The sequence below is a fragment of the Balaenoptera acutorostrata genome, chromosome 20 (genome assembly GCF_949987535.1).
Source record: "Balaenoptera acutorostrata chromosome 20, mBalAcu1.1, whole genome shotgun sequence".
Taxonomy (NCBI): domain Eukaryota; kingdom Metazoa; phylum Chordata; class Mammalia; order Artiodactyla; family Balaenopteridae; genus Balaenoptera; species Balaenoptera acutorostrata.
The window spans coordinates 12,008,688-12,036,030 of record NC_080083.1 but is presented as its reverse complement, the minus strand read 5'-3'; the positions used below and the strand labels follow the sequence as shown (position 1 = coordinate 12,036,030).

The 27,343-nt window shown below is 41.2% G+C and overlaps 2 protein-coding genes across 6 annotated transcripts in view; both read right to left on the bottom strand.

Moving 5' to 3' along the window:
• The window catches only part of ANKFY1 (ankyrin repeat and FYVE domain containing 1), a 75,688-nt gene extending 65,956 nt beyond the window's left edge, over positions 1-9,732 (bottom strand). For all 4 annotated transcript variants that reach the window (XM_057536295.1, XM_007177419.3, XM_057536296.1 and 1 more), the window contains exon 1: positions 9,650-9,732. In XM_057536295.1, coding sequence (XP_057392278.1) covers positions 9,650-9,659 — 10 coding nt within the window. In that variant the 5' untranslated portion in view covers positions 9,660-9,732. The remainder of the gene's footprint in view (positions 1-9,649) is intronic.
• Positions 9,733-14,099: 4,367 nt separating this feature from the next.
• Positions 14,100-27,343, bottom strand: part of UBE2G1 (ubiquitin conjugating enzyme E2 G1) — a 98,262-nt gene continuing 85,018 nt past the window's right edge. For both annotated transcript variants that reach the window (XM_057535932.1, XM_007177417.3), the window contains one exon: positions 14,100-17,158. The gene's annotated coding sequence lies outside the window, so the exon portion shown is untranslated. The remainder of the gene's footprint in view (positions 17,159-27,343) is intronic.

The window sequence follows — 27,343 nt, the reverse complement described above, 5'->3', positions numbered from 1 at the left end:
TGCTTCCACTGCAGGGGACACGGGTTCGATCCCTGGTCGGGGAACTAAGATCCCACATGCTGAGCGGCCCAAAAAAACAAAAAAAGAGTGTACTCTGGAGCCTCACTTGACTGGGCTGAAACCCTGGCCTGCCCATTACTAGCTGTGTGACCTTGGCAAGTCACTTACTCCTCTCCGTGCTTCGATTTTCACAGGTGGAAAGTGGCAATAATAATGGTGTCTCAGAGTGCTGTCGAGGAGTAATTGAGTTAAGATTAAATTATTTAGAACAGTGTCTAGTTTAAAGGTTTACTACCACTTCTTTATCAAGTGACTAGTTTTCAGCTGTGGCTTCTTCTTTCTCTTCCTCCAACTTTCCTTTTGAAAAATAAGACTAGAAATTTAAATAATAGATAAACCTACAGTTTTGCCGAAAGAGCTATGCTAAGTATCGGTGAAGAATGTCAGCACTTGCACTATAATTTAATCATGTTTCTTTCCAAACAATACCCATTTGCTCTTCACCAATGCAGTTGGAGGCGAGACATTTTGATGAGCTCTCTGTAATTCATCACTCTTGACCTAACCAAAGATGCTTGAGACAAAAAAAATCTACATTCACTACAAATAGCCTAAAAAAAGAGACCAACATCAACTGCAATATATATATATATATATATATATATATATATTTTTTTTTTTTTTTTTAAATCAGTTAAGTCATGGGACAGTCAGAAAAGGAACCAACAATGATCCTTATAAGACTCTTCCTTCTAGGTCAGGAGTTGGCAAACTTTTTCTGTGAAGGGCCAGATAGTAAATAGTTTAGGCTTTGTGGTAGAAAGCAGATCAGTGGTTGCCAGAGGTCAAGGGAATGGGATTGAATGAATGCAAAGGAGTTCAAGGAAATTTTTTAAGATTATAAAAATGTTCTATATCATGATTTAAGATCTTAAGCCAAAGCCCATGCTCATCCCACTGTACCATGCTACCTATTTTCAGCCCTAATGTCAGGACATCAAACACGTATTTATTATTAATTCACTGATTTAGAAATTAAATGCTCTTTCCATTCCCTACCTTAAATGTGATTTCTACTCCCCTCTGCCTACTCCAATACTAACCCACACTGTATTCATTAAATCTTTTTAGATTAACAAAACCCTGATATTTCCTTTCTCTACACTTCTATAGTTTTTATTTTCTAGTCCCAATTTTAGCAGTGAATTAGTGTTCTTTGTATAATCCTTTAATTACTGACTTTCTCCCTACTCTGCTTTAACTATGTCCATTAGATAAAAGAAAAATATCGTAAAAGCTGTGATAACATCTCATTTTGAGAACTACAAGAATAATTTTTGTTTCAGACATATATTAGAGTCTTCCACATAACAATATTTCATTAAAGCATGTATCAAAGTCCCAGAAAATACTGTCTTCTTTGTTGGCATCAGAAAAGATAAGCCCCTCACAGGTGATGAATTATTACCACTACTACTTTCCTAAACCTGTCATACTAAAGATGTAATTTTTCTTTCACTGGGATTACTGAATATTCACTAAGCAAGAGTGCTAACTATGGGAAAATTGTGTAATGGAGAATAAGAAATAAGTGGATATATTTACTGTTGAGAATTCAAGTTCACAAAATACCCTAATGAAAAAAGGAAGGGAAGGAATTCCTGGTGGCCTAGTGGTTAGGATTCTGGGCTTTCATTGCCGTGGCAAGGGTTCAATCCCTGGTCAGGGAACTGAGATCCCGCAAACTGCACAGCTAGGCCAAAAAAAAAAAAAAAGAGGAAGGGAAGGGGAAAGAAGACAGGAATACCATCAGGAGGAGATTACAAAGGAATAGTAAGATACCCCTGCCAGTCTGTACCCTCCCAGTTCACACAAAGTTTGGATATTACTAAAAACATAATGGTGCTAAGAGACATTTCACATTTTGACTTTTCACACTTTAAAGTCTAGCAATTCTGTCATAACTCAAATGCACTGACAAAGTCCAAAAGCCATTATTTAACAAAAGTTTGCTTTAAAAAATCCTTTTACCCCAGTTTACAAATAAAACCAATTACTCAGGACTTCTTAGTTAGGAAAGATGACCTTATTTTATTTACGTATATGTGTGTATATGCACATAGTTATATTTGTTTAAAAAAATGATCCAGTAAAGCCCTCTTTTATTCAATATTGGCTCAGTTTGAAAAAAATGTTTTGTGGGATATACTGATCTTCGCTGAAGCTGAGTGATGCAAAAATCTGAGTTTTTAAAAACTCCCCAGGTGATTCTAATATGCAGAGTTCTCCAGGTTGAGAACCACTAGCATGAACTACCAGAATGACAGCAGAAAGGAAAGAACGTATGTGAGAGCATTATAGGAGTCACAGGATTTGGTGACTGACTACAGGCTTAGGGGGAAGTCAGGGATGATTACTAGGTTACGGACTTGAGTTCGGCTGGACGGTAGTGCCACTAAGCATCAATGCAAAAGAGAAAAGTTAGTAAACTATAAAGCACAATATGCATGCTTTTATGAGAAACTTTGCCTTCCCCTCTCGGTTCCACTTCCATTAAGGCTGCAACTGTGTGTTGCTCACTTTGTCATCCCTAGCAATAGTTGCTTGTACTTAATAGAAATGAAATACATTTTTCCTGATTGTGATTCAACTCTGTTAAGACTTGTCTGCAAGTCAGTGGCGTGACTTAATATGTTTTTCAAGACCCCACTCTGGGGACTTCCCTTCGTGGTCCAGTGGGTAAGACTGCGCACTCCCAATGCAGGGGGCCCGGGTTTGATCCTTGGCCAGGGAACTAGATCCTGCATGAAGGCCGCAACTAAAAGTTCACATGCCACAACTAAGAAGTCCACATGCTGCAACTAAAGTCCGCATGCCACAACTAAGACCCGGTGCAGCCTAAATAAATAAATTGTTTTTAAAAAGCACAGCATTAAAAAAAAGAAAAAACCTCACTCTGTGTAGCACTGATCACAGATAGGGCTGGCTTCACAGGAGATACTCAACAAATATTAGCTCACTAGCTAATTTTCACACAAACGCCAGTCTGACTGGAAATGCTTCCAACTGCCTGCTAAGACATAACCACCTAAAGGTATATTGGGCATGGCAAAATCTGTCCACACCTGAGGTCCAGATATTTGTTCTCAAATCTGTTCCTCTTCTTCCTGTTAACAGCCCAGCCATTATCTGAGTCACCCAGACCTAGAACGCTTGAGTCATCTTTGATATCGCCCTCTTGTCAGCATGCAAACAGGTTTCCAGAGTCCTGTCTTTTATGCTGTCTATAGTGAGTATCTCTCACAGCAGTCCTCATCAACCCCAATGCCCCTTACCCAAGGACTCATCTTCAATTGCTACGGCACCCACTCCAGCCTCCCTCCCTCGCTCCCTCCCAAATCCATCCTCTACATTATATAGCCTTTTCAACAGGCCTCAGACAATTCTAGTCATGTCACTACCTTGGCTGATACCTTTCAGTAGCCTCACCCCACGGCCCACAGAGCAAAATGCAAATGCTTAACCAATCCCTTCATAATCTAGCCCTTAACATACTTTTCCAACCTCACATCCTGCTATTGATATTTCTTCCACTGAGAATAGTGACCTCTTCCCACCCACATCTCCCCATGTCCAAAAGCGGCCTATTTTTCCAAAGTCCAGCCCAGATAAGCCCAGCTTATCTCCTGCAGCAAAGGCCTCCCCTGACACCCAAAGCATACTCCCCACTTCCCTAAAACATCTCTTCCTACTCTGAATTCTCAAAGTAACTCCTAAGCATTTTTCACCTTCCACTCTACAAGGCAGTTTCTTTTTCTTTTTATCTAAATTAATTCATTTTTGGCTGTGTTGGGTCTTCGTTGCTGCGCGTGAGCTTTCTCTAGTTGCAGTGAGCGGGGGCTACTCTTTACTGCGGTGCGCGGGCTTCTCATTGCAGTGGCTTCTCTTGTTGCGGAGCACGGGCTCTAGGGTGCAGGCTCAGTAGTTGTGGCTCACCGGCTCTAGAGTGCAGGTTCAGTAGTTGTGGCACACGGGCTCAGTAGTCGTGGCTCGTGGGCTCTAGAGCACAGGCTCAGTAGTTGTGGAGCACGGGCCTAGTTGCCCCACAGTATGTGGGATCTTCCCGGACCAGGGCTCGAACCCGTGTCCCCTGCAATGGCAGGCAGATTCTTAACCACTGCGCCACCAGGGAAGTCCCTACAACGCAGTTTCTAACACACATGCTTTCGTCTCCCCTCCTGGACTGCAGTGTTCCCTGTGAATAGGCTCTAGGTCTGGCTCTTCTTTTTTTAACCACCCACTACCTCTCCCTCCACCCCCACTCCATGCTCATCTCATCCTCCACCCTACAGTGCCTTAGTAGGTGGAGTTCAATAAATACTGTCGGTCCCTGGCCTACTCAGATTTAACAAGAGAGCCTGAGGACATCGTTTCTCATTTTGTTGGGCATGTCTGTAAATGATGATAATGTCCCAACTACAGCAACTCACCTTGCCGGTGACTGAACCCCACGTATCTCAGCGTGATTCAGTAGCTCTACTCGGGCACATCCACGGTCACTGCAGTGACTGGATAAACTTTGTTTCTTTGTTTTAAAAAAATATATATATCCTCAAGGAGAAAGCTAACAGCCTCTGCTGGTGACAGAAACGAAAGAAAGGGAAGATAGAGAAAAGAAAGGAATGGTATATAGAGAGATACTGCTTGAGGGGTCACCAGACAGTACATAATTATGAACAGACTGAGACATCTGATGAATGAATAAAATAATAAATGGAGATAAACTTCCAAACTGGAAGGAGCAAAATTTCTCCTTTCCCTGTTTCTACCAGCCTATACCAAGCATTTTCTGGTACACTGCTGTCCAACAGCACCTTCTGGAATGATGTAAGTGTTCTATTCATCTGTGCTGTCTGCTAACATGGGAGCCGCTAACCACACGGTTATTGAACACCTGGAATGAGGCTAGCATGACTAAGGAACTGAATTTTAAATTTTATTTAATTTTAATTAAATTTAAGAAGCCATATGTAGCTAATGGCTACTGTATACATTACTGTATACTGTATACATACTGTATAATATACTGTATTACAATACTGTATACCGTATTGTCCAGAATACAGAATGTCTTCACCTTGTTACTTGAATTGTTGTCAGAAGTATTTTCCTGACCAAATTCCAGTAAGCTTATAAAAGTCCATGATCATTTTTCCGTTTAACAAGTCACTTACATTTTTTTCCAATTTTCACTTTTATTTTATTGAGGGGAGAGTGGTTTAAGAGGAGACTAAGAGAGGGGACTTCCCTGGTGGTTCAGTGGCTAATACTCCACGCTCCCAATGCAGGGGGCCCGGTTCGATCCCTGGTCAGGGAAATAGATTCCGCATGCCGCAGCTAAAAACTCCCGCATGGGGCTTCCCTGGTGCTGTAGTGGTTAAGAATCCGCCTGCCAAGGCAGGGAACACGGGTTCGAGCCCTGGTCCAGGAAGATCCCACATGCTGCGGAGCAACTAAGCCCGTGCGCCACAACTACTGAACCTGCACCCTAGAGCCGGTGAGCCACAACTACTCAGCCTGCACCCTAGAGCCCGTGCTCCGCAACAAGAGAAGCCACCGCAATGAGAAGCCCGCTCACCGCAACTAGAGAAAGCCCGCACAGCAATGAAGACCCAATGCAGCCAAAAATAAATAAATAAAAATAACAACAACAACAACAAAAAATCCCACATGCCAAAACTAAGACCTGGTGCAGCCAAATAAATAAATAATAATTTTAAAAAAAAGAGATTAAGATACAGACTGCATGGCAGGTAGACTGCATGATACACTATTTCTTTTGAGATAGAGACTATCCCCCTTTCAAAGCTGAGGAAACTGAGACTGAGAGCAATTAATTGGCTTACCTGTGATCACAGCTTAGTAAAACTAGGATTCAAACCCATGTCTGCCTGCAGAGACTGAGCTCTTAAGCATGCTTAAATTGCTAAGACTGAACTGGGCTGGATGAAAAGTAGGTTAGGCAGCTCCCAGCAGGCTGATGTTATTCAGAGCACATTAAAAGCTGGACCAGCCAGCTTACTTGACAAGAGACTAAGGATGTATCCAGGCAACTTTCTTTCTTTCTTCTTTTTTTATTTTATTTTATTTTATTTTATTTATTTATTTATTTTGGCCACACCGCTTGAGGGATCTTAGTTCCCCGACCAGGGATTGAACCTGTGCCCTCCGCAGTGAAAGCGAGGAGTCCTAACCACTGGACCGCCAGGCAATTCCTGGCAACTTTTCTTCATGTCTGGTAAATGATGCTCAATAATTCATCCACTCCTTCAACCATAGGCACGATTCTAAGTTGGAAGATACAGCAGTGAACAAAACAGGGAAAGTCTCTGCCCTCATGGGGGTTATATTCCAGTAAGGGAATTAAAAAACAAACAAAACCTAGGGACGATCTCTAAAGAGGTGAGAACTGAACAGACACCTGAGTGAATAAAAGTTGATTAGCTGCGTGGAGAAACTGAGAAAGACTGTTCGAGGCCAAGGAAACTGCAAGACAAAAAGATATAGAGGTGTGTTGGGAATGTACAATACAAAGAATAGCAAGGAAGTTAGTGTGCAAGAGCTCTGTGAAGGAGAAGAAATAAAGTATCAGTGTTAACCAGCGGCCAGATCCTGTTGGCCTGTAAAGGTCACTGGAAGGCTCTGGAAAAATATATTCCAAATATATATAAGATATAAAATATATACAAGATCATGGAGAGCCACGGGGAGTGGGGAGAGCATGTGGAAGGGTAGGTGTATTGCGAAGAGTGGGAGAGACATGATCTGATTTATGCTTTAAAAGGAACACTGGAAACTGTAAAAACAGGCTGTGGGGAAGCAAAATCAAGGAGAAAAAGTAAAAGCGGAAAGACCAAGTTGGAGGGACTTGTTCGAGTGATGAAGGAAGCTTAGATGAAGGATAGCTACAGCGATGTAGAGTGGAAATGGCAACTAATTTTAGTACAGACTTTAGCTAAATATATATGGTCAAACCAATACCCATGGATGCATGGAAAGAAAGAAGCCTGGTTTCTAAACGAGTCGCATTAAGAAGTTACTGTATAACTCAGCCCCTGCAGGTTCTATTTACTATTCCTAAGCGCAATTTCCCACATGCTCACACTCACACCACCTAACGAAGACCATTATCAGGGAAATTCCCACAGAGCATGCTTACAGATCATCCAACTGTTACATGACACAGATTTCTGCTATTTGTTTATATTTAAATGAGTATTTCTGAACAAGCATAGCCAGCTCCGATAAATTCTGATTAGAGTACATGCCGCGTAACACCCCCGCGCAAAACACTGTTTAGATAACCTTGCCTTCCTGCGCATAACAAGCAGTTGCAGTTTAACGAGGTAACTGGACTAGGATGCTCCACTCAATTCTTCCCAAAGTCTGTGACACTGTTTCCAAAAAGCTTAAGTCAGAACACAGGCTAGGAAATTGGAACACACAAAAAAAAGTAAAATAAAAACTGTCGAGGGCTTCCCAGGTGGCGCAGTGGTTGGGAGTCTGCCTGCCAGTGCCGGGGGCACGCGTTTGAGCCCTGGTCCGGGAGGATCCCACATGCCGCGGAGCAGCTGGGACCGTGCGCCACAACTACGGAGCCTGCGCTCGGGAGCCCGCGAGCCACAACTACTGAGCCCGTGTGCCACAACTGCCTAAGCCCGCGTGCCTAGAGCCCATGCTCCGCTCCACAACGAGGCCACCGCAATGAGAAGCCTGCGCACCGCGGCGGGGAGTGGCCCCCGCTCGCCGCAACCGGAGAAAAGTCCGCGCGCAGCAACGAAGACCCAACGCAGCCGAAAAATAAATAAATAAAATAATAAAATTAATTAAAAAAAAAAAAAACCGTCGAGTCAGAACCTTCTGACTATGCTTACCTATCTGTACTCCCTTGCCAATTTAACCCTGAAAGGATGTTTTAAGGTGTGTTCTCCACCAGCTGCATGTCTCTCAAGGTTATCCTAACACAAATCTCAAGGCACTTGCAGGATAACAATCAGCATATTCAGCCGGTAGGAGCTCTTCAGGCTGGAACCGGACTGCGAGGCACAGCAGGTGCTCAGTAAAACTGCTGAATGAAAAACCAACTGCCTTCTACAATTTCAATCTTGGTAACGTATTCCCAAAACATTCCTTAACTTCCCTAACTGCTGTAAAAGCGATGGAGTCCCCGTCACCTCACATAAAGCCTTCCTGAACCTTTCCACCCCAACTCACTGCTCAGGGCAAAAAGCTCCATTTCGCTGGCTGCCCACTGTATTAAAAAATCTTAAACAACATTCTGTGACTCATTCAAAAACTAGCTTCAGGGGATGCCTCAGCTTTCTTCTGTTCCTTTTAATCCTCCTCTGCTTTCATACAATATTTATCTGACGTTTCCCCCTCAGGGGGTCTAACATGGTAGAAAGAGCAGACAAAAAGTGGGTGCCTGACCCGGATATCTCTAGAACTCTGGCCTCAATTCCTTTATCTATAAAGTGCAAGTAACATCCATGCCAGACCTCCTTCACAAGGTTGTTGCCAAGTCTAATCCAAATGAGAAAAGCCTGCAAACTGTCAGGTGCTGCCCAAAAGTAAGATCCAAGTAAAGGTAGGTTCAGACAAAGCTTAGCTCAAAACCAATCGGACAGGTGGAGGACCAGCACACTGCAGTCACTCAATAAACATTAAGTCAAATAAGGAGTATTTTCCTCCAGTAATGGGGTGAACAGGAGAAGCACACTAGCCAGGTCCGACAGCGTCACTTTAGGGTCCCTGGCAGGTAACTCCCATCTCTGGGTCTCCTTTCCCGCCACCTGTACAACAAGGCTTTGACAATGAAGGCTTCTAATATTGCTACGTTAAGGGAGGCTCAATCCGAGAGGCCAAATTGCCTTCACCTGCAGGGGCACAAAGAAAGTGCCACAAAAGCGGGTAAAGACAGGACTGAGAGGCAAAGGAGTCGAGGTCTGGTTTAGCACATCTCTTAGGAGCAGCGTGACCTTGGCCAACTCCCCTACCAAGCAAACCCCCTCCTCCCGTCCACATCTCTCAACCTGGGGAAAGAATCCCAGCCGCCCCGAATCCCGAGGCTGCTGGGGAGCCCAGAGCCTACAGCCCCCTCCTGTTTGGCTCGTTGGCCCGTGACAGCCCTGGCTCACCCCCACCCCTCACCCTGGGAAGAGTCCTAAGCTCTTTCGCAGGGGAGGGATGTACCCCTTCCGGATGCGGGACCTGCCAGGACAGCAGTTTCGATTTCCTAAGGAGAAGGGTTACGTCCCCCGCCGTCCCAGCACCGCCGGTAATCAAAGGAGCCTCCCCGGCGGCCCTCGGGATCCCCGAGGCTGCATTTAGTGCCGGCACGGGACCTCGCGACCGGCCCGGCACCCTGCCAAGGTCCCGCGGGGTCGGAGACGCCGGGAGGGGCGTTGCTATAGGAATAGCGCTCAGTACCCCGGCCCGAGGCGCCCGGCAGAGGCTGGAGAGGAAGGCTCGCGAGACCCGCTGTGCCCCAAGCGAACACGCCCGGCCATTCCCTCTCAGGGCTGCTTCGCCCAGCCAGCAGCGCCTCCACAGCTCCGCGCCTTCCCGCGCTGCTCCACAAAAAACCTACCTTCCGCCATGTCGGGCCCAGCCCTGCCTCAGCCTCGCGAGAAGTGCGCCGCTCAACTTGGGCAGTGCGTAACGGAGGTCCCCAAGTCTCGCGAGAGTCATGGGGGCCAGGGAGAGGGAGGGGTCGAGACTAGGTAAGAGCAGTGAATGAAAGTGGAGGAGGTAGCTGGACGTGGGAAGAACCGAGAGCCTAGCTCTCTTCACCTATATTTTCGAGGCTCTGAACTTATCAAGCACTGACTGGACCAAAAAAGAGTGAAGAAAATTTGGGAGAGGAACCTGAATTTGGAAGGCCTGGTTGCAGGTGCCTTCTGAGTGTGTGGATGGGTCACTTTTTTCTAGCAGAACTCAGCCACCTGGCTGCAGAAGCAGAGAATATGGATTGTAGCATTTGCCCAGGGCTTGGGATTCATTGCCAAAAAGAAATTGAGAGTGCTGTGAGAATATAGCTCTGGTGCAGATTGGGTAGAGGCTGATGTACGAGTCATAAAACTGCAGGTCTCTATAATATTGAAGACCAATGCAGTGTGAACAAGGTTGTGAGAGCCCTGTGTTAGGATGGCAAACTGAAGTTCATAAGTTAAACAGTACTAGGAGACAATAAACTCCAGGACAGAGCCATGTAATATGGTAGCTGAAGTGGAAGTGAGAAGCTCGAAAAATCAGATATTGGAATTCAGAGGTAGAGAAGGTGGGAGACCGTAAACCAGGTGCTAAAATCTTTAGTCAATGTGGGGATGACTAATAGCAAAAAAGAGGGCTAACGAGTAATATAAGTGAATAGTGTGAAACCTGTCAAAACAGAATTTTACTCAAAGGACAATCAAAAGAATGCGGATTGCACCCATTCCTAGAAGCATCCACAGTTAAGGACTTCGGGGGGAAGTGGTGGCCCTGGAGAAGAGCCAAGAATAAGAGATGACAGGTTGAAGGAAGGATCTGAGAACAGGATGAGGGTGTCAGAACAGAAAAGGGGGAGGATTTGAAGGTGGAGAAATTTTAGGTGCTGCCAAGGTTAACCATTTAGTGGGTAGTGAGGTGGAGTGGAGAAGGAATTTGGAGTTTAGATCATGGTAAACATAATCATGGGGTTAAAATGTTGAGGAAGGAGGAGGAATTCTGGGGGAGGGACACCTGGGAGATGAAAGGGGAGAGGGTATTGAAATGTGTAAGAACGGTGGTGTGCTCAGGGAAATAGCGTTCCAGTTGTGACAAGAGACTAAAGATGTGGAGGAGGTGTGGGCAGGGAGGTGCATAGAGCAGCTGCATCGAGCAAACAGAGCTTAGAGGGCAGGAGAGCACTTGCCAGGCTCAATGGAGGTGTCGTAGCTCAAAGCTTCCCTGTCTGTCAAGAATGGTTTATAGGTGTGCTAAATGGTGAGCCCTTGGGGCCACTAGGGTAGCCAGGCAAGACAGTCTCCTCTGGCCACAGACAGCCTCATCTGTTTATCTCAGAGTGCCCTACAAATATTTCCTGGGTCATAACATAAATGTGATGAAGAAGTCCTGTCATAGCTGACGCCTGGTTTTACATCATATGACTTATCTTTGTCTCTTCACCAGCACCATCCTAGTGTCTGGCACACAGCAGGTGCTTAAAATTGTTTTAATACATTCTTTTTAAATTAATTATTTATTTTTAGTTGCATTGGGTCTATTGGGTCTTCGTTGCTGTGCGCGGGCTTTCTCTAGTTGTGGTGAGCAGGGGCTACTCTTTGTTGCGGTGCCCGGGCTTCTCATTGCGGTGGCTTCTCTTGTTGCGGAGCACGGGCTCTAGGTGCATGGGCTTCAGTAGTTGTGGCACGCGGGCTCAGTAGTTGTGGCTCACGGGCTCCAGAGCGCAGGCTCAGTAGTTGTAGCACACGGGCTTAGTTGCTCCATGAAATGTGGGATCTTCCCGGACCAGGGCTCGAACCTGTGGCCCCTGCATTGGCAGGCGGGTTCTTAACCTCTGCACCACCAGGGAAGCCCTCAAAATGTTTGATGAGCTGTTGCTGTGAGCTATACCGGGAGTCAGGGGAACTGGGTTCAGATTTGGCTCTGCAACTCATCTGTTGTGTTGATCATGGTCAAGTCCCTGCACAATCTATGCTGCCATCTCAGATTCTCCATCAATTTCAAGAGGGAGCTGGACTAGAATCCATGGTTCTTAATAACTTGGGGGATCATGACCTTGGAGAATCTGATGAAAACCAGGGACCCTCTCCCTCAGAGCAGCACACATGTAGCAATAAACAAATCTGTGCCCTTTCAGTTTGCTTGGCCTAGATGGCCACAGTCAAACAAGAACTCATCTTAAGGGATTTAATCAACTCAAGGGCTTCACTACCTCCTCGTCACGGACTACCTTCAAGAAGCCCTCTAGCAGAGGTGAGAGCACTCTTCTTAACGATGTCTGTAATATAACTATCTCTGGGCCCTTGTCTTCTGAGTACACTCTTACTGGCTTGAAACCCCTGAGCTATAGGACTTCTTAATACACCCTGTAAAATAAAGCATCTACAGTACTCAGTGAATTACAATACCCAACAGGGTTGGACGGAGCTACAATATTAGATATGACCTGAGAAATCTGAGCACTGAAACATGGTTCATTTTAGACCTAATTCATGTTTTGTTGTCTGATGTAGAGGAACTTTGTATGACGTTGTCTCGGACAGGGAGCACGAAGAGCAGGAAGGGAAAAATGCTGCCTGCCTTAAGAGTGCATAGGGGAACAGACTCTTTCTGGGGAGGTAGTGTCATATCATGGTAGAAGGGGATAGGGAGGGAATCACTAGACTGGTAGTCCAATGAACTGGGTTCAAGTACAAGCCTCAAAACGCCTCAGTCTCTTCGTGACCTGGGAAAAAATATCCCGGAGGTAAGAAGTAATGGCACGCAGTATGTAAGGGAGGTCATGAAACTGAATCCCGGCCATGAAACCTACTTGCTGTACAGTCTTGACAAATTAATCTGAACCTGTTTCTGAATGAGGATCCTTGTAAGAATTTGACTAGATCCTTTACGAAACACATCTAGCACAAGCCTGCCACAAAGTGGAGGCTCAATAAATAGGAACTTGATTGCTGGTGCTCATGAGGGTTAAAGGAGAGGTCACAGTGCTAACACACACAGTACTATTATACTGCACTTGTTCCTAATGGAGACTGCTGGTAAGGGAAAACCAAGTACCTTATCTATGACTTTCTGTGCAGCTATGTCTAAGATGTGTCTGGCTGCCTTTTTTGAAAGCCTTCCCCTTCTCCTTCACTGCAGCCCAATGGGGTGTGCAGACTCCAAGAGACAAGCCTAGTCCTACCTAGGCAGCCAAGTTACACCATCTGAAACTGAGCAACCAAAGATACCTGAATCCCGCTGGGGTTTGCAGTCCTCCAGGAAATGAACAATTTTAATTTGGTGCGGTGTTACCAACTCTATCTTTATGAGAGGGAGGGAGAAAATCAACTGATCCTTCCTCAAAGCCTAGGGCCTTGCACACAGTAGGCAAAGTCAAAAGCTGTTCATCTGCATTGGACAGCATGGGAATAAAACTTTTTTGCTATATACCTCGAGTAGATGATTATGCTTAAAACTGATATTTAAAGTTTAGGGACATCATCTAGACCTTTCTATAATAGTTTTATTTCAAATATATTTTTCAGAAAAATTAAACCCTGAAAAATGAGGCCCCATTTTCCCCAAACTGCTCTCAAGGAGGATTTTCTTCTTTGTGATTAAGAAATCAGGCTCTATGTTCTTTTCTCAGAGTTTGTAAGGAAGAGGCCTTAAAACCACTGGCAACTTCTATCAAAACAGACAAGCTTTCAACACCTAACACTGTAAATCCATATAAACTATATATAAAGATGCAGGGTGAAAAGCTGAATATTCACATCCTGAATCCTGTTGCGGTTTGCAGTCCTCCAGAAAAAGGAAAAAATTTGTTAAAATTAAGGGGGAAAAAACGGGAAAAAAGTACTCAGTTCTTGCTGCATCTGCCACTAACTTACTGAGTGGTACTGGGCAGGTATTTGGCCAAGTTTGCCCATCTGTTTAGAGGAGGGAAGGTGGTGATTGAGATGGTGCCTGTGTTCTCTTCCAGTTGACCTTTGAGACTGGGTTCTTCACCTTTTGGCTTATCTTCATGGTAGAACCAGTCTAGGCCAAAGACAAAATCCCAAATAATGCTCTAACATGTGCTCATTTTATTTTATATAAGGTTCTAAATCAGCATGCACGAAATTCTGATTAAGAATGGTGGTTGGCCGTGTACTGGAAATTTTAAGACCATTTTATCAGGTTGGAAGTCAAGTGAACTTCCTACCCTCTGGTTCCTTCTTTAAATAAGGTTTAAAAAATTTTTTATCTAGATTCCCCTGTGGACCCTTTGCTATCATGTGCTGTTTATATAGAAAGAATCCCATAACTTGCTTTGGAGACCTGCATCCTGAAACCAAAATAGCTCATGATACAGCCTCTAAGTCATCATTTATTGATTTATAGAGCACCCATCACATGATCGAGGTGCTTTACAATACAGTAAACATCACAACAGAACTCACATAGTTAAATACAATCAACAAATTACAGAACTAAAAAAACAAACAAACAAACAAAAAAACTGGAATGAAGCAACATTATGTCAAATTTCAAAGATGCTGAGAAGTGGCAGTACACAAAAGGTAATTCCACCAACTGGGGACCAGACAGGCAAATACACAGGCACCACAACCCCAAATGGGCAGATTTGTAGAGGGTGAATGAGCATATAAAATAAAATTTCACAACCAAGAATGAAGGCCATTAAAGACACTATGACACCCAAGTAATCACAGAACTAGTGGAATAACCTCACAAAAATATTACCTTGTAATGACAAGAAAACCAACCTCATTTGGATTTTAAACTCACAAGAGGCCAGAAAGCCACTGAGATCATCCATCCCATTATAAGCATAGACTGAAATCGATAAGCCTTTACAAGAACTTGGAATAAATTTAGGAAACAGGCAACGGTTCTACAATCCATAAGACTATGCAGGTGTTGTTGATAGTTGGCACGAGGTCAGGGAGAAAAATCCTTTTCCTGAAGCAGACAAGACTCACACTAATGATGAGGCACTGCTGGGACAAAAGCCACCTGGATCAGTGTCACCTGAGTGTGGTTTAACATCAAATGTAGAGGCATTTAGATTCACAGTCAGATGAACACGGGGAAAGGCACAGATGACACCTCTGACAGAGGAAAAGAAGCCAAAACATCTCTCGAGGCCTGTGTTTCCATATGTAGCACGCTCAGGGCACCAGATGGAAAGGGGTGTCATGAGACCTGCACTCATTCCTGGCTCTCCTTCTACTCCCCAAGATCTAGCCCTAAAGAACACATGGTTCCACCAAAGTAACTGCATTAATGTGGCACTTAAAGTTCAAGAATAGTTGTCCCTGAGTTACTAGGTCATTTGCTCCTCTCTGAAGAGTCAAATCCCAGGTTTTAACTCAAGAGATTGCTAGCAGAATTACAGCAATAGGAGAGCAAAATTCAGACTCCATCTTGCCACAAGCAAGCACCATGTGAACAATTTCTGATTAAAGAATAAAAAGGGATTGCATTCAAAGTCCCAGGTAGGCATGCAGTACTGGCACTTTGGGGCAACAATGTTTACAGAGTCTTTGAAAAAGTAAAGTCACACGCCAAGTTCTTGAAAGAAATTGGGCTGCAATGAATCAAACAATTTCACATTCAGCCATTACACATTTATGGGCTTTTTTAATGCTTCGGAGTGAAGAAGAGACTGAGATTTAGAAAAATCACTCTCTACTGTGACTACATCCTCAATTATTTTACTTCTGCTTTAAAAAAGACATGCAAAGTTCGTAAAGGACGGGCTCCTTGCAGGAATCCTTTCACTCTTCTGCCAAAGCATTTCTCCAAACCCCACAGAGCAGAGATGCACCAATTCTCACTGATTCTTACAATTAAACACCATGTCCCAACGGGTACTGTCTCAAGTTCTATCCCTTATATGCCAAAGACTACCTCCCAGTCCCAGCCTCAAACACAGAGGAACCTGGGCCCACCTTTAACACTGCACATGCTCATTTTACATTTCCTGAAATTATTTTCGAAAACTTATGATATGAAATATACTTATGCTCAAACAGTAATAAAAATCCAAGTGCACTATGTCAGTGGCAAAATCTGTATATGTCAAATAGCAAAGCCTTTCCATCCCTGTAATGCTTTGAGATTCACATAAGAATCTATACAGAACCCAATACATATACTGCCATGGCCATGTGATTTTCAAGTATTAAATTTGTTTGCATAAGGAAACAACCTGAGATTTTTCTAAACTGCACTTCTCTGGCACTCTATTATAACCTTCATTCAATACAATAAAAGCCAACAACTTGACAATTATTGGAAAAAAATTATATTTTGGAAGAACTCACTACATAAGGTGACAGAATTCCAAAATCAAATTACATGAAAATATACATCGCAATTTCTTTGTACAATAGGTGAGAAAAATCTGCAGTATAGAGAATAGAGGCAAAGAAATATGAAGGGCTAAGGAGAAGGGTGTGTGGGTAAACAGCATTTCTAATAGCAAACCCAGAAGTTAAGTAGAAAGCCTGCAGCTGTGCATGCTTTATTCATCCAACCTTCACATTAGGTAACTGAGGGCAAAAATAAAACCAAATCAGAATTTTGTATTGTTTGGGATAAATTTCAATAATTTTAAATCTGAATTGAATTCAGAACCAACTCTTTTTAGTTCTTGGGGAAAATGACTGAATTCAAGAGCTCTCAACAATGAAAAAATGTTATTGCTATATCCAATCCAAGAGATGGGTGCAAGTATAATACAAAAGGGATGAAGCACCTAGTGATGACCATTCCTCTGAAGTCATCATTAAAAATCAAGTAGTTGCTTATTGAGTGTTTCAGTATTTGAACTAAATGATTTGAAAACTTCCTGGCAGACAGAAGAGATAAAAGCAAAGGGGAGTGTGTCCAAACAAAGAAGATACAAAGTTTAGTAAGTGAAAAGAGTTTAATGAAGCCTCAATGGTTTAAAGGAAATTAAATGGAAATTTTTAATCCTAATTGCTTTTTATCTGACATGCTTTAAGGAGTCTTTTAAAACTGGTAAGAAACAATGAATAGGGAAAGAAAACCTGCTAAAATCTTTTAGAATTTACATGATTCTTATTCTACTACAAGAAAGCATTATTTGGTACAAGGTGTGTTTGTGGATGTACATGAACAGTATATATATTATCCGGATCATGTTGTGCTATGTACAGGTCTTTACAATTCTTCCTGAAGGTTAAAACAGTTCATTAGAATTCAAAATGCGTAATCATCTGTAAGTTGGCACTTGTTAGGCTCTTGTCAGCATTGATACTGGCATGTTTTATTGCAGCCCAGTTCCAGCCAGTGTTTGCCAACTTGTTACAACAGAAGTCCAGCAATAGGTGGGTAGAGTGCAGGAAAAACAGTGCCATGTTTCTCAATTGGAGACCTACAAGAAAGCAAACAGCATTATGTAATGATATTATAAATTACAAAAGAATTGATTAGAAATTTTTATTTGTATTCCATTTCCTGGGAAACAAATTTTTCATTTCACTTTAAGCTCACTTTTGTGCTTTTCCAATATGATAGCCACATACAACCATTTCATTTTAAATTCAAATAATTGTTAATAAAATTTTAAATTTAGTTCCTCAGTCACACTACCCACATATCGAGTGCTCAGTATGTCCACTGACTACCACGTTGGACACTGCAAATATAGATTATTTCCATCAGTGAAGAAAGTTCTATTACTAAGCCTTAACTTAGATTTCTCTAGGTTCAGTCCAAACCTATTTTATCCACGAAGCCTCCGACAACTGACCTCCTCTCCTAATTAGAGTTTCCTATTGTTTTGTATCTGCTGATCTCATGTGTTCAATTAGACTAGAAGAACCACATCTAAATAAAAACTACCACCTTATCGAGTGCTTATTATGTGCCAAGCAGTATACAAAGTGTTACACAAACTTATCTCATGTAATGCTCATAAATCACCATATGAAGGGGTTTCCCTCATTTTACAGAGAAAAGAGAGACAAGGTCACAGAGCTAATTAATAAGTGGCAGAGTTTACTGTTCAAAAGGTTAGGAAAACACTAGTTTCAATTTAAAAAAAAGTCGAATTAAATGATTGGACTTTTCAGAGCTTTTATTATATGAACGTGTCCTTTGAGTATGTAGGGGGAGCAATAGAAGGGGGCAGGGGAGGAGAATACCTATTACTATTACATCGGATCGAGTACTCCAGAAACACAGAAGTCTGAATCACCTGCCAAGCCAATGCTGGTCACAAAGAAGTCTAATAGAAGATGACTCGGAATCCAAGGGATATAATTTTAAACTCCTAACAATGAAGCCCAAGGTACTTAGAGCCATGGCAAATATTTAACTCACACCAGACGTGTGAAAAGTTCAGTGTGTCTTCTAAATCCCCGAATGAGTTTATCAATATTACAATCACCCGAATTCAACCATACCAGAGCTCTGATGTGGGCAGGAAGAAAGCTGTGGGCTTATCTATGGCCGAACATGTGCCTATTTCCCGAATTTAGACTGCCTCCCTAAGACAGCTCCTGAGAAGTAGAATGACTGCTAAATTTCTCTCCAAAGGGCTCATACCAATCAATGTAAATGGTCCCCAGCAAAGCACTGAATCCACCAAATATGAATATACCACCTTCACCAGCAATCAGGTTCTATCGTTTGCACACAGATACACATATGTGCACACGTTTTATTAGAAAATCTAAAGACATAGACTGATACTCAAGAGAAATCATTATGAATAGGACTGTAACTTTTAGGTTATGTTACGTAAATGTTTTTCCAGAGACTACATATCACACCCAAATTTACCCCTGCCCAATTAACCTCTCAGGGCTGAAAAAGAACTGGGTATAGATATGAACAAGAAATTTGAGGGCCACAAAAGAACCATTTAAATTGTTTCCATGTGAGGTTTTAAAGAAAAATACTCCAGAGAGGGCTGACTATAGAAAGTCATTAACTACCCAAAATCAGGTATTGGAGACTTTTAGTAGTTAGGACCCAGCTTTAAATAGCTTTAGCTTCTTCAGCAGGAAAAGAAAAATCTACTCCCCCCCACCCTTTAAATAAAATATATTCTAGACAGAAAAAAGGCCTTGGTACAGAAAAAGCAAGTTTGTTGTTCTTTTCTCTAGAAAGAGAAATGTGAAACTGAATTACCTGCATAACACTCAAATAAACGGTGCTGACCTAAAACAGTCATTTACAATTTGTAAGCATATCCCATTTCTGGTTTAAAATAAATCTTCTGTTGTGTGGCGTTGTTAAAAAAATCACACCATTTTTATATTAATGGAAATTATATCAACTGTATGTCTTTACAAAATAACTTAAGTATGTATTTTTTGCCTCAAACTTACACTTCATTATTCTTGATTTCTAACCTACAAATCCGGAGATGGTTTAGTTGGAAAGTGTCTTGTTCCATTTATTTCTAAAACTAGAATCAAATCATTAGTTTTCCATGTGGCTACACAATTTAATCTTTTTAAAAGGCCTAAAAAAATAAAAAGACAAGCGTGATTTCCAAAAAAAAAAAAAAACTTTTAACACTTTTTGATGTTAAAGACAATATTGAAAGTAATTCGTCATTCAAGGGTAAGTGTCCCAATAAGCTCAACCATTCTTAAGTGAAAGCAGTCCATGAGTTAAACAGCTTAGTATCAAGGAAGTTTTCCCCATTATCTTTCACACAGATGATTCCAAAAGTTCCAATTCATTCTACACTGCCACCAAATATACTACTTACTAAACAACAACTCTCCCCCTATCACCAATCCATCCGTTTTTCCCCCAAACTGAACTATTCTTTTTCTTTTCCTTATGTCATGCACTGGTGACCATCCACACACTTCCTTTCTGAGGTCGGTAATACCTCACTCTCCTAGCTCTCCTCCTTGTGACCAAGCAGTCCACGTGTTTCTGTCCCCTAAATGTGGAAATTGTGCAAGATGCTGTCTTTGGCCCTAGTATGTACTGCTCTCTATACCAAATGAATGGTCATCTCTACTCTAGAGACTTCTAATCTCACTCGCAGCCCTACGTCTAACCTCCGTCCTAACCATTCAGTACCAGTCATACTTTCTCAAAGCCGCACCGTGCTTCTACTCCCACTAGAGCTCTGCATGTGGTTTAACCTTTTTTATGCCTGGTCTAACTGGCTAGGTGAACAGCTCTCTAATGGCCTGGATAATGTCTATGGCACTCCTACAGAGCCCCTTCTTTCCCAAGAAAACAGTGCCTTTGTAAATATTCATTAACAAGAAATGAAATGAGCTCAGGGTCAGCTGTTCTTGGTGTTACCTCTCATTTCAAGATATAAATCTTAATCCTTAATAACACGCAACTGTTAAAAGGGAAGCAGATATATATTACTGAGCTAGTAAAATATCAAGACAATGTTGAAAGTACAGAGTGTATGCTATGTATACATTTGTTATAAACACAGACACACAAAATCACACTTGTGTATACATGTGTGTTGGGGGGAGAGTAAGATTTCTGAAAGATTAAATAGTGTTTACTTCTGATAGCAGAACTGGGGAGCTGAGATGGGAAAGAGATTTACTTTTCCTTATATATAGCTGCAACTATAAAGGTAGCAGTCAGATTCAGAGGGAACCAAAATGGAGCCATGATATTTATGGGTTAGAGAAGATGTTTCTAGAAGGGACATCAATAGTCAATTCAATTCAATTGCTACAGAGATTAAAAATAAAAACTAAGGGACTTCCCTGGCAAGCCAGTGGTTAACACTCCCCACTTCCACTGCAGGGGGCACAGGTTCGATCCCTGGTCGGGCGAACTAAGATCACACACGCCTCATGGTGCGGCCAAAAAAACCCCACTAAACTAAAATTAAGCCTTTGGATGTGGCAAACAGGCAGCCCCTGGTTTCCTTATTACTTTAGTTTTTTGTGGAGAGGGAAGAAGGTGAGCCAAATGTGCTGGAAGATTGACAGTTTAAAAAAAAAAACAAGGCAAAAAGCCCCTTTGTTTCCCAGGTCCCTCTCTTCCTCCCTAAAGTTAAGTAGTACTACAAATTTTAAGAATTTTCCATATTTCTTCTAGTCCTTTCTTTTTAAAAAAAACTTTTATTCTATCAGATTACTATGATAGAATAAAATATAGTCGGTTTTACTTTATAATTTACATAAATGATATCATACCTTTTTTTTGAAAATTGCTTTTCCTACTCAAGATTGTGTTGAGATTAAACCATGTGATTATATATAACTAAGTCTACATTAGGTATTTTAGCTGATACGATAGAATATTGTAACTGATATTAATAGTAACTGATCAATTCTAATAGGCCTTTTAAAAATTACACACAATACTGCAAGCAATATCCTTGCATCATGTCTCTCCGTACACATGTGCTAGAGTTTCTCTAACTTACACACCTAAATCACAGGATATGTGTTTTCAAATTGACTAGCTATTACCAAATTGCTCTCCAATGTTGACAGAACAACTTCACTTATGCCAGTATTTCAGGTACACAATTTCCCGAAATCCTCACCAACACTTGGGTTTCTTGGACATTTTGATTTTTGACAACCTGATGGATTTGATGTCATCCCCTGTAGCTTTGTATTTCTGCTTACAAATACAGCTGAATTAATTTTTGCATGCATAACAACAATCATCTTTCTTTTTGCTTCTATTTATTATCTATTCATATCATTTTCCTTTGTGCTGATATTTTTCTTATTGCTTTGCAAAAGTTTGTAGATTCTAGATAGAAATCCTGAATATTAGATTTACAGAAAATTTTTCCCAGTTTGCCACTTATTTTTGTTAACTTTATCTTGTCATAATATTTAAGTTTTTGGTTTTGATACAACCAAATTTATCAAATTTTTTCCTTTTATGGGTGTTACTGGTGCCTAATAAATCCTTCTCTACCTTGATATTCTCCTGTATTTTGTTCTGATAGTTTTGTTTTTCATATCTGTCTTATGTTTTAAAATTTACTGGAGATAGCTTAGTCTCCTCCTTACCTCAGTCAACAAGATCACTATAGATCACCTGTATTAGTGGGAGTGAGATGGATGCATCCTTGAAGCAGGTTGAGTAGAGTTTGCACTTTTCTTCATAATCTTATTGTAACACAAGAGATCAGAAAGCCTCAACGTTTAAGGAGCTCTAATTTTAAGGAGATACGGGTGAGATGTGGAGGCTAATCCTTAAATGATCTGAATATGAGACCCATCAAGGATGTGGTCCTATTGTGATAATCACATACTCCAAATGTGGTCTCAAGTAAGCCGTGAAGAAACTGCGGCCACCCAGGAGGGACAGAAGCCATATGCACGGAGCCACACATACTTCTATCTGTGGGAAACGACTCTAGATTCATGCGCACACACGTGCAACGAGGTAAGGCAGAAAATCTTCCACCTTACTGTGCTGGGTTACACAATGCCTACTATCCTGGGTCAGGGTATCTACGAAACAGATTCTCAGACAGGTATTTGTAAAACGTTTACTGGGAAGTGCTTCCAAAAACAAGAGTGAGGGAAATAGGTCTAAGCAGAAGAAGAAGATGAACTGAGGGGGGCAGTTGAAATAAAGGCTTCAGTCAATCCCACACTGGAATGGCCCTTCAGATAATTCCCAAATTGAGAAAAAAGTCCAAGCCTTTGTATCAACCCATCCCTTACCCAAACCAACTAGTCCTTGGATGCAAGTGGCCTCTGGGGAAGGGGACTAACTTGGGCAAGTGATCTCTTTTAGCTAAGGGCAACTCCTAGGAAGCAACTCAGCTATGAGTTATCAGTAGGCAACATTCCCAGCAGGCTGGGATATGATTATTTCCCTCTGGACAGGAGACAGTAACATCCACTACACCCATAGCTTATCTTCTCTTATCATCTTACTTATTCCCTGATGAAGCCAACCAGCAAGTTGTGAGTTGACCTATGAAGACGCCCATGTGACAAAAAACGTAGGACTCAGTCAATGGCCTGTAAGGAACAGAAACCTAACAAAAAACCAGGTGACTGAACTTGGAAGCAGATCCCCCCACAGCTGAGCCCTGAGATGGCTGCAGTACCAACCAACACCTTGACTGCAGCATTACAAGGAGCCCAGAGCCAGAAGAGCCAACCGAGTCACACACGGAACCCTGGCCTACGGAAACCATGAGATAAGAAATGCTGTTTTAAGTCACTGAATTTTAGGTAATTTGTAACATAGCAATAGAGAATTAATACAATCCCTCTGGCCTTGATACAGAACCAAAAGACCAAAGTCCTTTTGTCTAGTGGTATAGAATGTGGCCATGCTGCTGATCTATGGGAAAGGGAGGATTTGTTTCTCCCTTTTTCCTCTCTCTTCATCCCATCCCACACCTGAATTAGAAAAAGGATATGGTTATTATTAATAATCTTTATATAGGAGACACAAATACTACATGATTATACTTATATGAGGTATCTAAACTAGTCACACTGATAGAAACATAGAGTGGTGGTTGCCAAGGCCTGGGGAGAGGGGGAATGGAGAGTTGTTGTTCAAGGGGTAGAGAAGTTTCAGTCGTGCAAAGTGAAAAAGCTCTACAGATGTACTGTACAACAATGTGCATATAGTTAACAATACTGTACACATAAAAATTGTTAAGAGGGTAGATTTAGGTCGTGTGTTTACCACAATAAAAGTGAAATAAAGAAAATCTGGGTCAAGTACATCAACACTAATGCTTCCAGTTTAAAAAAAAATACATTAAGTTATGGATTTCGATGTAAAAAATTACATCATAAAAAATACTAAATTAAATTTACTTTTCATTCAACCCAAATAGAATGTACATTTTTCAAGTGCTTATTGTGGGTTTTATTTCACATCATCCTATCACAAGACTACAGAGACTGAGGATATTCAGAAAGTGCATGAAAAAAGCAAGTCTTTAAGAAGAGTTTGAGTGATAGACTAGAGCTCGCTAAATCTGCCACAAAGCAACAGGTTTCTATAGTATAGCCATGGGCATAAAAATCATGTAATGACAGAGACATTTAGATTATGTGGGGCTTCCCTGGTGGCGCAGTGGTTAAGAATCCGCCTGACAACACAGGGGACACGGGTTCGAGCCCTGATCCAGGAAGATCCCATATGCCACGGAGCAACTAAGCCTGTGGTGCCACAACTACTGAAGCCCGCGCGCCTAGAGTCTGTGCTCCGCAACAAAAGAAGCCACCGCGATGAGAAGACCGTGCACCACAACGAAGAGTAGCCCCCCCTTGCTGCAACTAGAGAAAGCCCGCGAGCAACAACGAAGACCCAACACAGCCAAAAATAAATAAGTAAAAATAAATAACTTTATAAAAAATAATAATAATAAAAAAATAAAGATTATGTGGGCACCTCAACCCTACAGCCCACCTTGTTCTGTGCATTAGGTAGATGAGTAAAACATAGACCCTTTTTTAGAAGATATTAGTTAAGTCATGGAGTCTGATGTGATTTCTTAATTTAATTTTCAAATGATTTCACTTTTAGTGCAATCCAAACAGATGACTGGAATTGGGTACTTACTGAGGCATTACTTCCCAACTGCATCATATCATACGTAACAAGAGCAGTAAGACAAATTCATAAATGGCTAAAAGTTAAGACTATGTGCTACAGTGCTTCAGAAAGGGAAGAATTTGCTTGGGGATGAAGAGCAATAACTTCATGAAAGAAGGGGAATTTGAAATGGACCTCATCTCAAGTGGCAAAAGAAACAGAACACACATTCCAGACCCTTGGCATGGGAAATGGGTCGAGTATTTGAGTTGAATGAATGACAAGATACATTTCAGAAAGAGGGGGACTATATGAGCATACGAGGGAAGCTACTAGCAATTTTTAATCGACATACAATAGACAAGATTGGGTCCCTGAATGCTAGTTAAGTACGTCTGCTTGAATTACTTTTTTTTTTTTTTGGCGGCACCACACAGCTTGTGGGATCTCAGTTCCCCAACCAGGAATTGAACCTGTGCCACGGCAGTGAAATCTTAACCACTAGACCACCAGGAAACTCCCCTTAATTACTTATTAATCAATGTTTCCCAAAGAATGTTTGTCTTTGGCCACAGGGGGGCCAAAGGATTCTCGTGATGAGGATGAGCTTCAGACTGAAAACAAAATGCAAAATCGTTTACTCAGTTCTTACCAGTGAAAAACACACAGTTCAAAGACTATAATTTTTTACACAGAAGCCTGAGCTTAATACTAACACAATAAGTTAGGAATAGTAACTAAAATTAACCATTAAAATATTAGTGCATTAATTTAATTCAAAATTCTGTCCTATCTAACACCCAGCTGCCACACATACCCTTCTACAACAGTGCACAGACATTACAATGCACGAATGAATCTATATGTAGGACTTGCGACTTTAAAGAAGGATGTGTAAGCAGTGCTGACATGTTTGCCAAGATTTCCAGTTATTGCTTCCTACACCTTTAATTGTAAGTTCTCAGTTTAGTTTCATCATTAACAGTATATTATACTGTTTTTCAATTAACCTATTCTATGCAAGGAGGTATTTTGATTCAACATTACTATTTGCCTCCGTCTTCTTTTTACGTGAACCTTAATCTTGATAAGTATACTTTAAAGATGTGTATGTTATGATCAAGTATAAATTAACTCTAATCCCACCAACAAAGAAAATAATATATAATCCCTTACAAGATTGGTTTGTGACACTTCATTCGTATTTATTTATTTTATTTGCAATATACTATCAAGGTAAATAAAATTCTTGATTATTTCCTAAATTTATAAAGTACTGTTTATAAGGTAAAATCACGCATAAGCTTAGGCTCCAACCTATTATTTCCTTCCACTCAATTCGTTGTTGTCGCCAAGCTCTTTTCTGACTGGAAAATAGTATGGGTAAGGAAAACAAGCCCTGAAGTGTTTGTTGTTCCTAAGATATTGTCCGACCCATAAAAGAACCAATGCAATGAATGAGCTGAGCTTTGTGAAGACTAACACGGCAGTTGTATCCAGGACAAATATCTAGGATGAAGTGCAGGCCGACACAAAAGATGTTCAACTAGTAACAAGAACTTGACCTAAGGTGGTAGAAAGCAAGAGTCAAAAGAAAAGATGAGGATCACTGACTAGACGTGTGGGAGGTATTAGATGTAATGATAATGAAATCAGGACAGGACTGTTAGCAAAAATAAACAAAACAGATATAAATAAGATGGTGAAAAACAAATAATTTGAAGACTGCAAGGTTATTGCTATATCTGTTGGGAAAAAAGAGAAGTAAGGTTAAGTTTCAGCATTTTAGGTTATTATAACAAGATCTAAAAGTAGATATGAGTCTTTTCAGAAACTTAGAGATATCAAACATGAAAACAGAATGAAAAGTGGGTAGACTTTAGCTTAACTTCTGATTTACCTTTGCATTTGATAAGTTTAATCATAAAAATCATAAATAAAAATTAAGACAGTGTGATACCGGTTCAAGGATAGACAAGCCAACCAAGGAAACCTAGAAAGGTCAGAAACAGATCAACACATACCTGGAATGTAGTTTTACAATATAACCGACACTGCATATCAGTGGTGAAAGGATGGACTTGTCAATAAATGATGCAGTCAACAGTTATATATTAGGGGGAATCAAAGGGTAAAGTTGAACTCCAACTCTCACCATACATCAACCAATTTCAGTGAATTCAACACATTTGTGAAAGGCAAAACCATAATAACTTTTAGAAGACAATATACAATAGTAGCTTTCTGATGGCAGGGAAGAAACTAAGACACAAAAAGTAAAATGCATACAGGAAAGAACTAAAAAATTAAACTGCATTAAAATTAAGCACCTCTGTTCATCCAAAGACACCATGGAAAAAGTGAACTGACAAGGATACAAATCAATAACCTAACTGAAAAACAGGAAAGACCAGAATAAGCATTTCACAGAGGAAGTGTCAATGGTCAAACACGTTACAATACGCAATTGCATTGGTAACTAAGGCAACACACATTAAGTCCATAATGACATATCATTTTACACCAGATCAAAAACTTTGGGAAAACAAACTTTGAAGAAGTCTGATAATATCAAATGTTAAAGAGAATATGGAACAAATGGAATCCTTGTCCTTGCCAAAAGGAGTATAAATAGATGCAACATTTTGGAAGACAATTTGGCATTATCTGCTCAAAGTGATGTGCATATACCTTTAACTTAATGCCACCCCTACGTATACACCCAAGAAACTCTTGTAGTATCTCTGCAACAAGAAAGGAGGATAGCCACATTCTCTGTAATAGCAAAAACAGAGCAAAATAGGGGAATTCCCTTGTGGTCCAGTGGTTAGGACTCTGTGCTTTCACTGCCCTGGGCCCAGGTTCAATCCCTGATTGGGGAACTAAGATCCTGCAAGCCAGGAGGCATGGCCAAAAAAACCCAAAAGAACAAAAAACAAACAAACAAACAAAACCCAAGCAAAAACAAAACAAAACAACAACAAAAAAAAGCAAAACAAACAAAAGAACCCCTCCCCAAATAGAGAAATAATGCAATGAGAATCAAGAGTAATTTACCTAATGAAATACT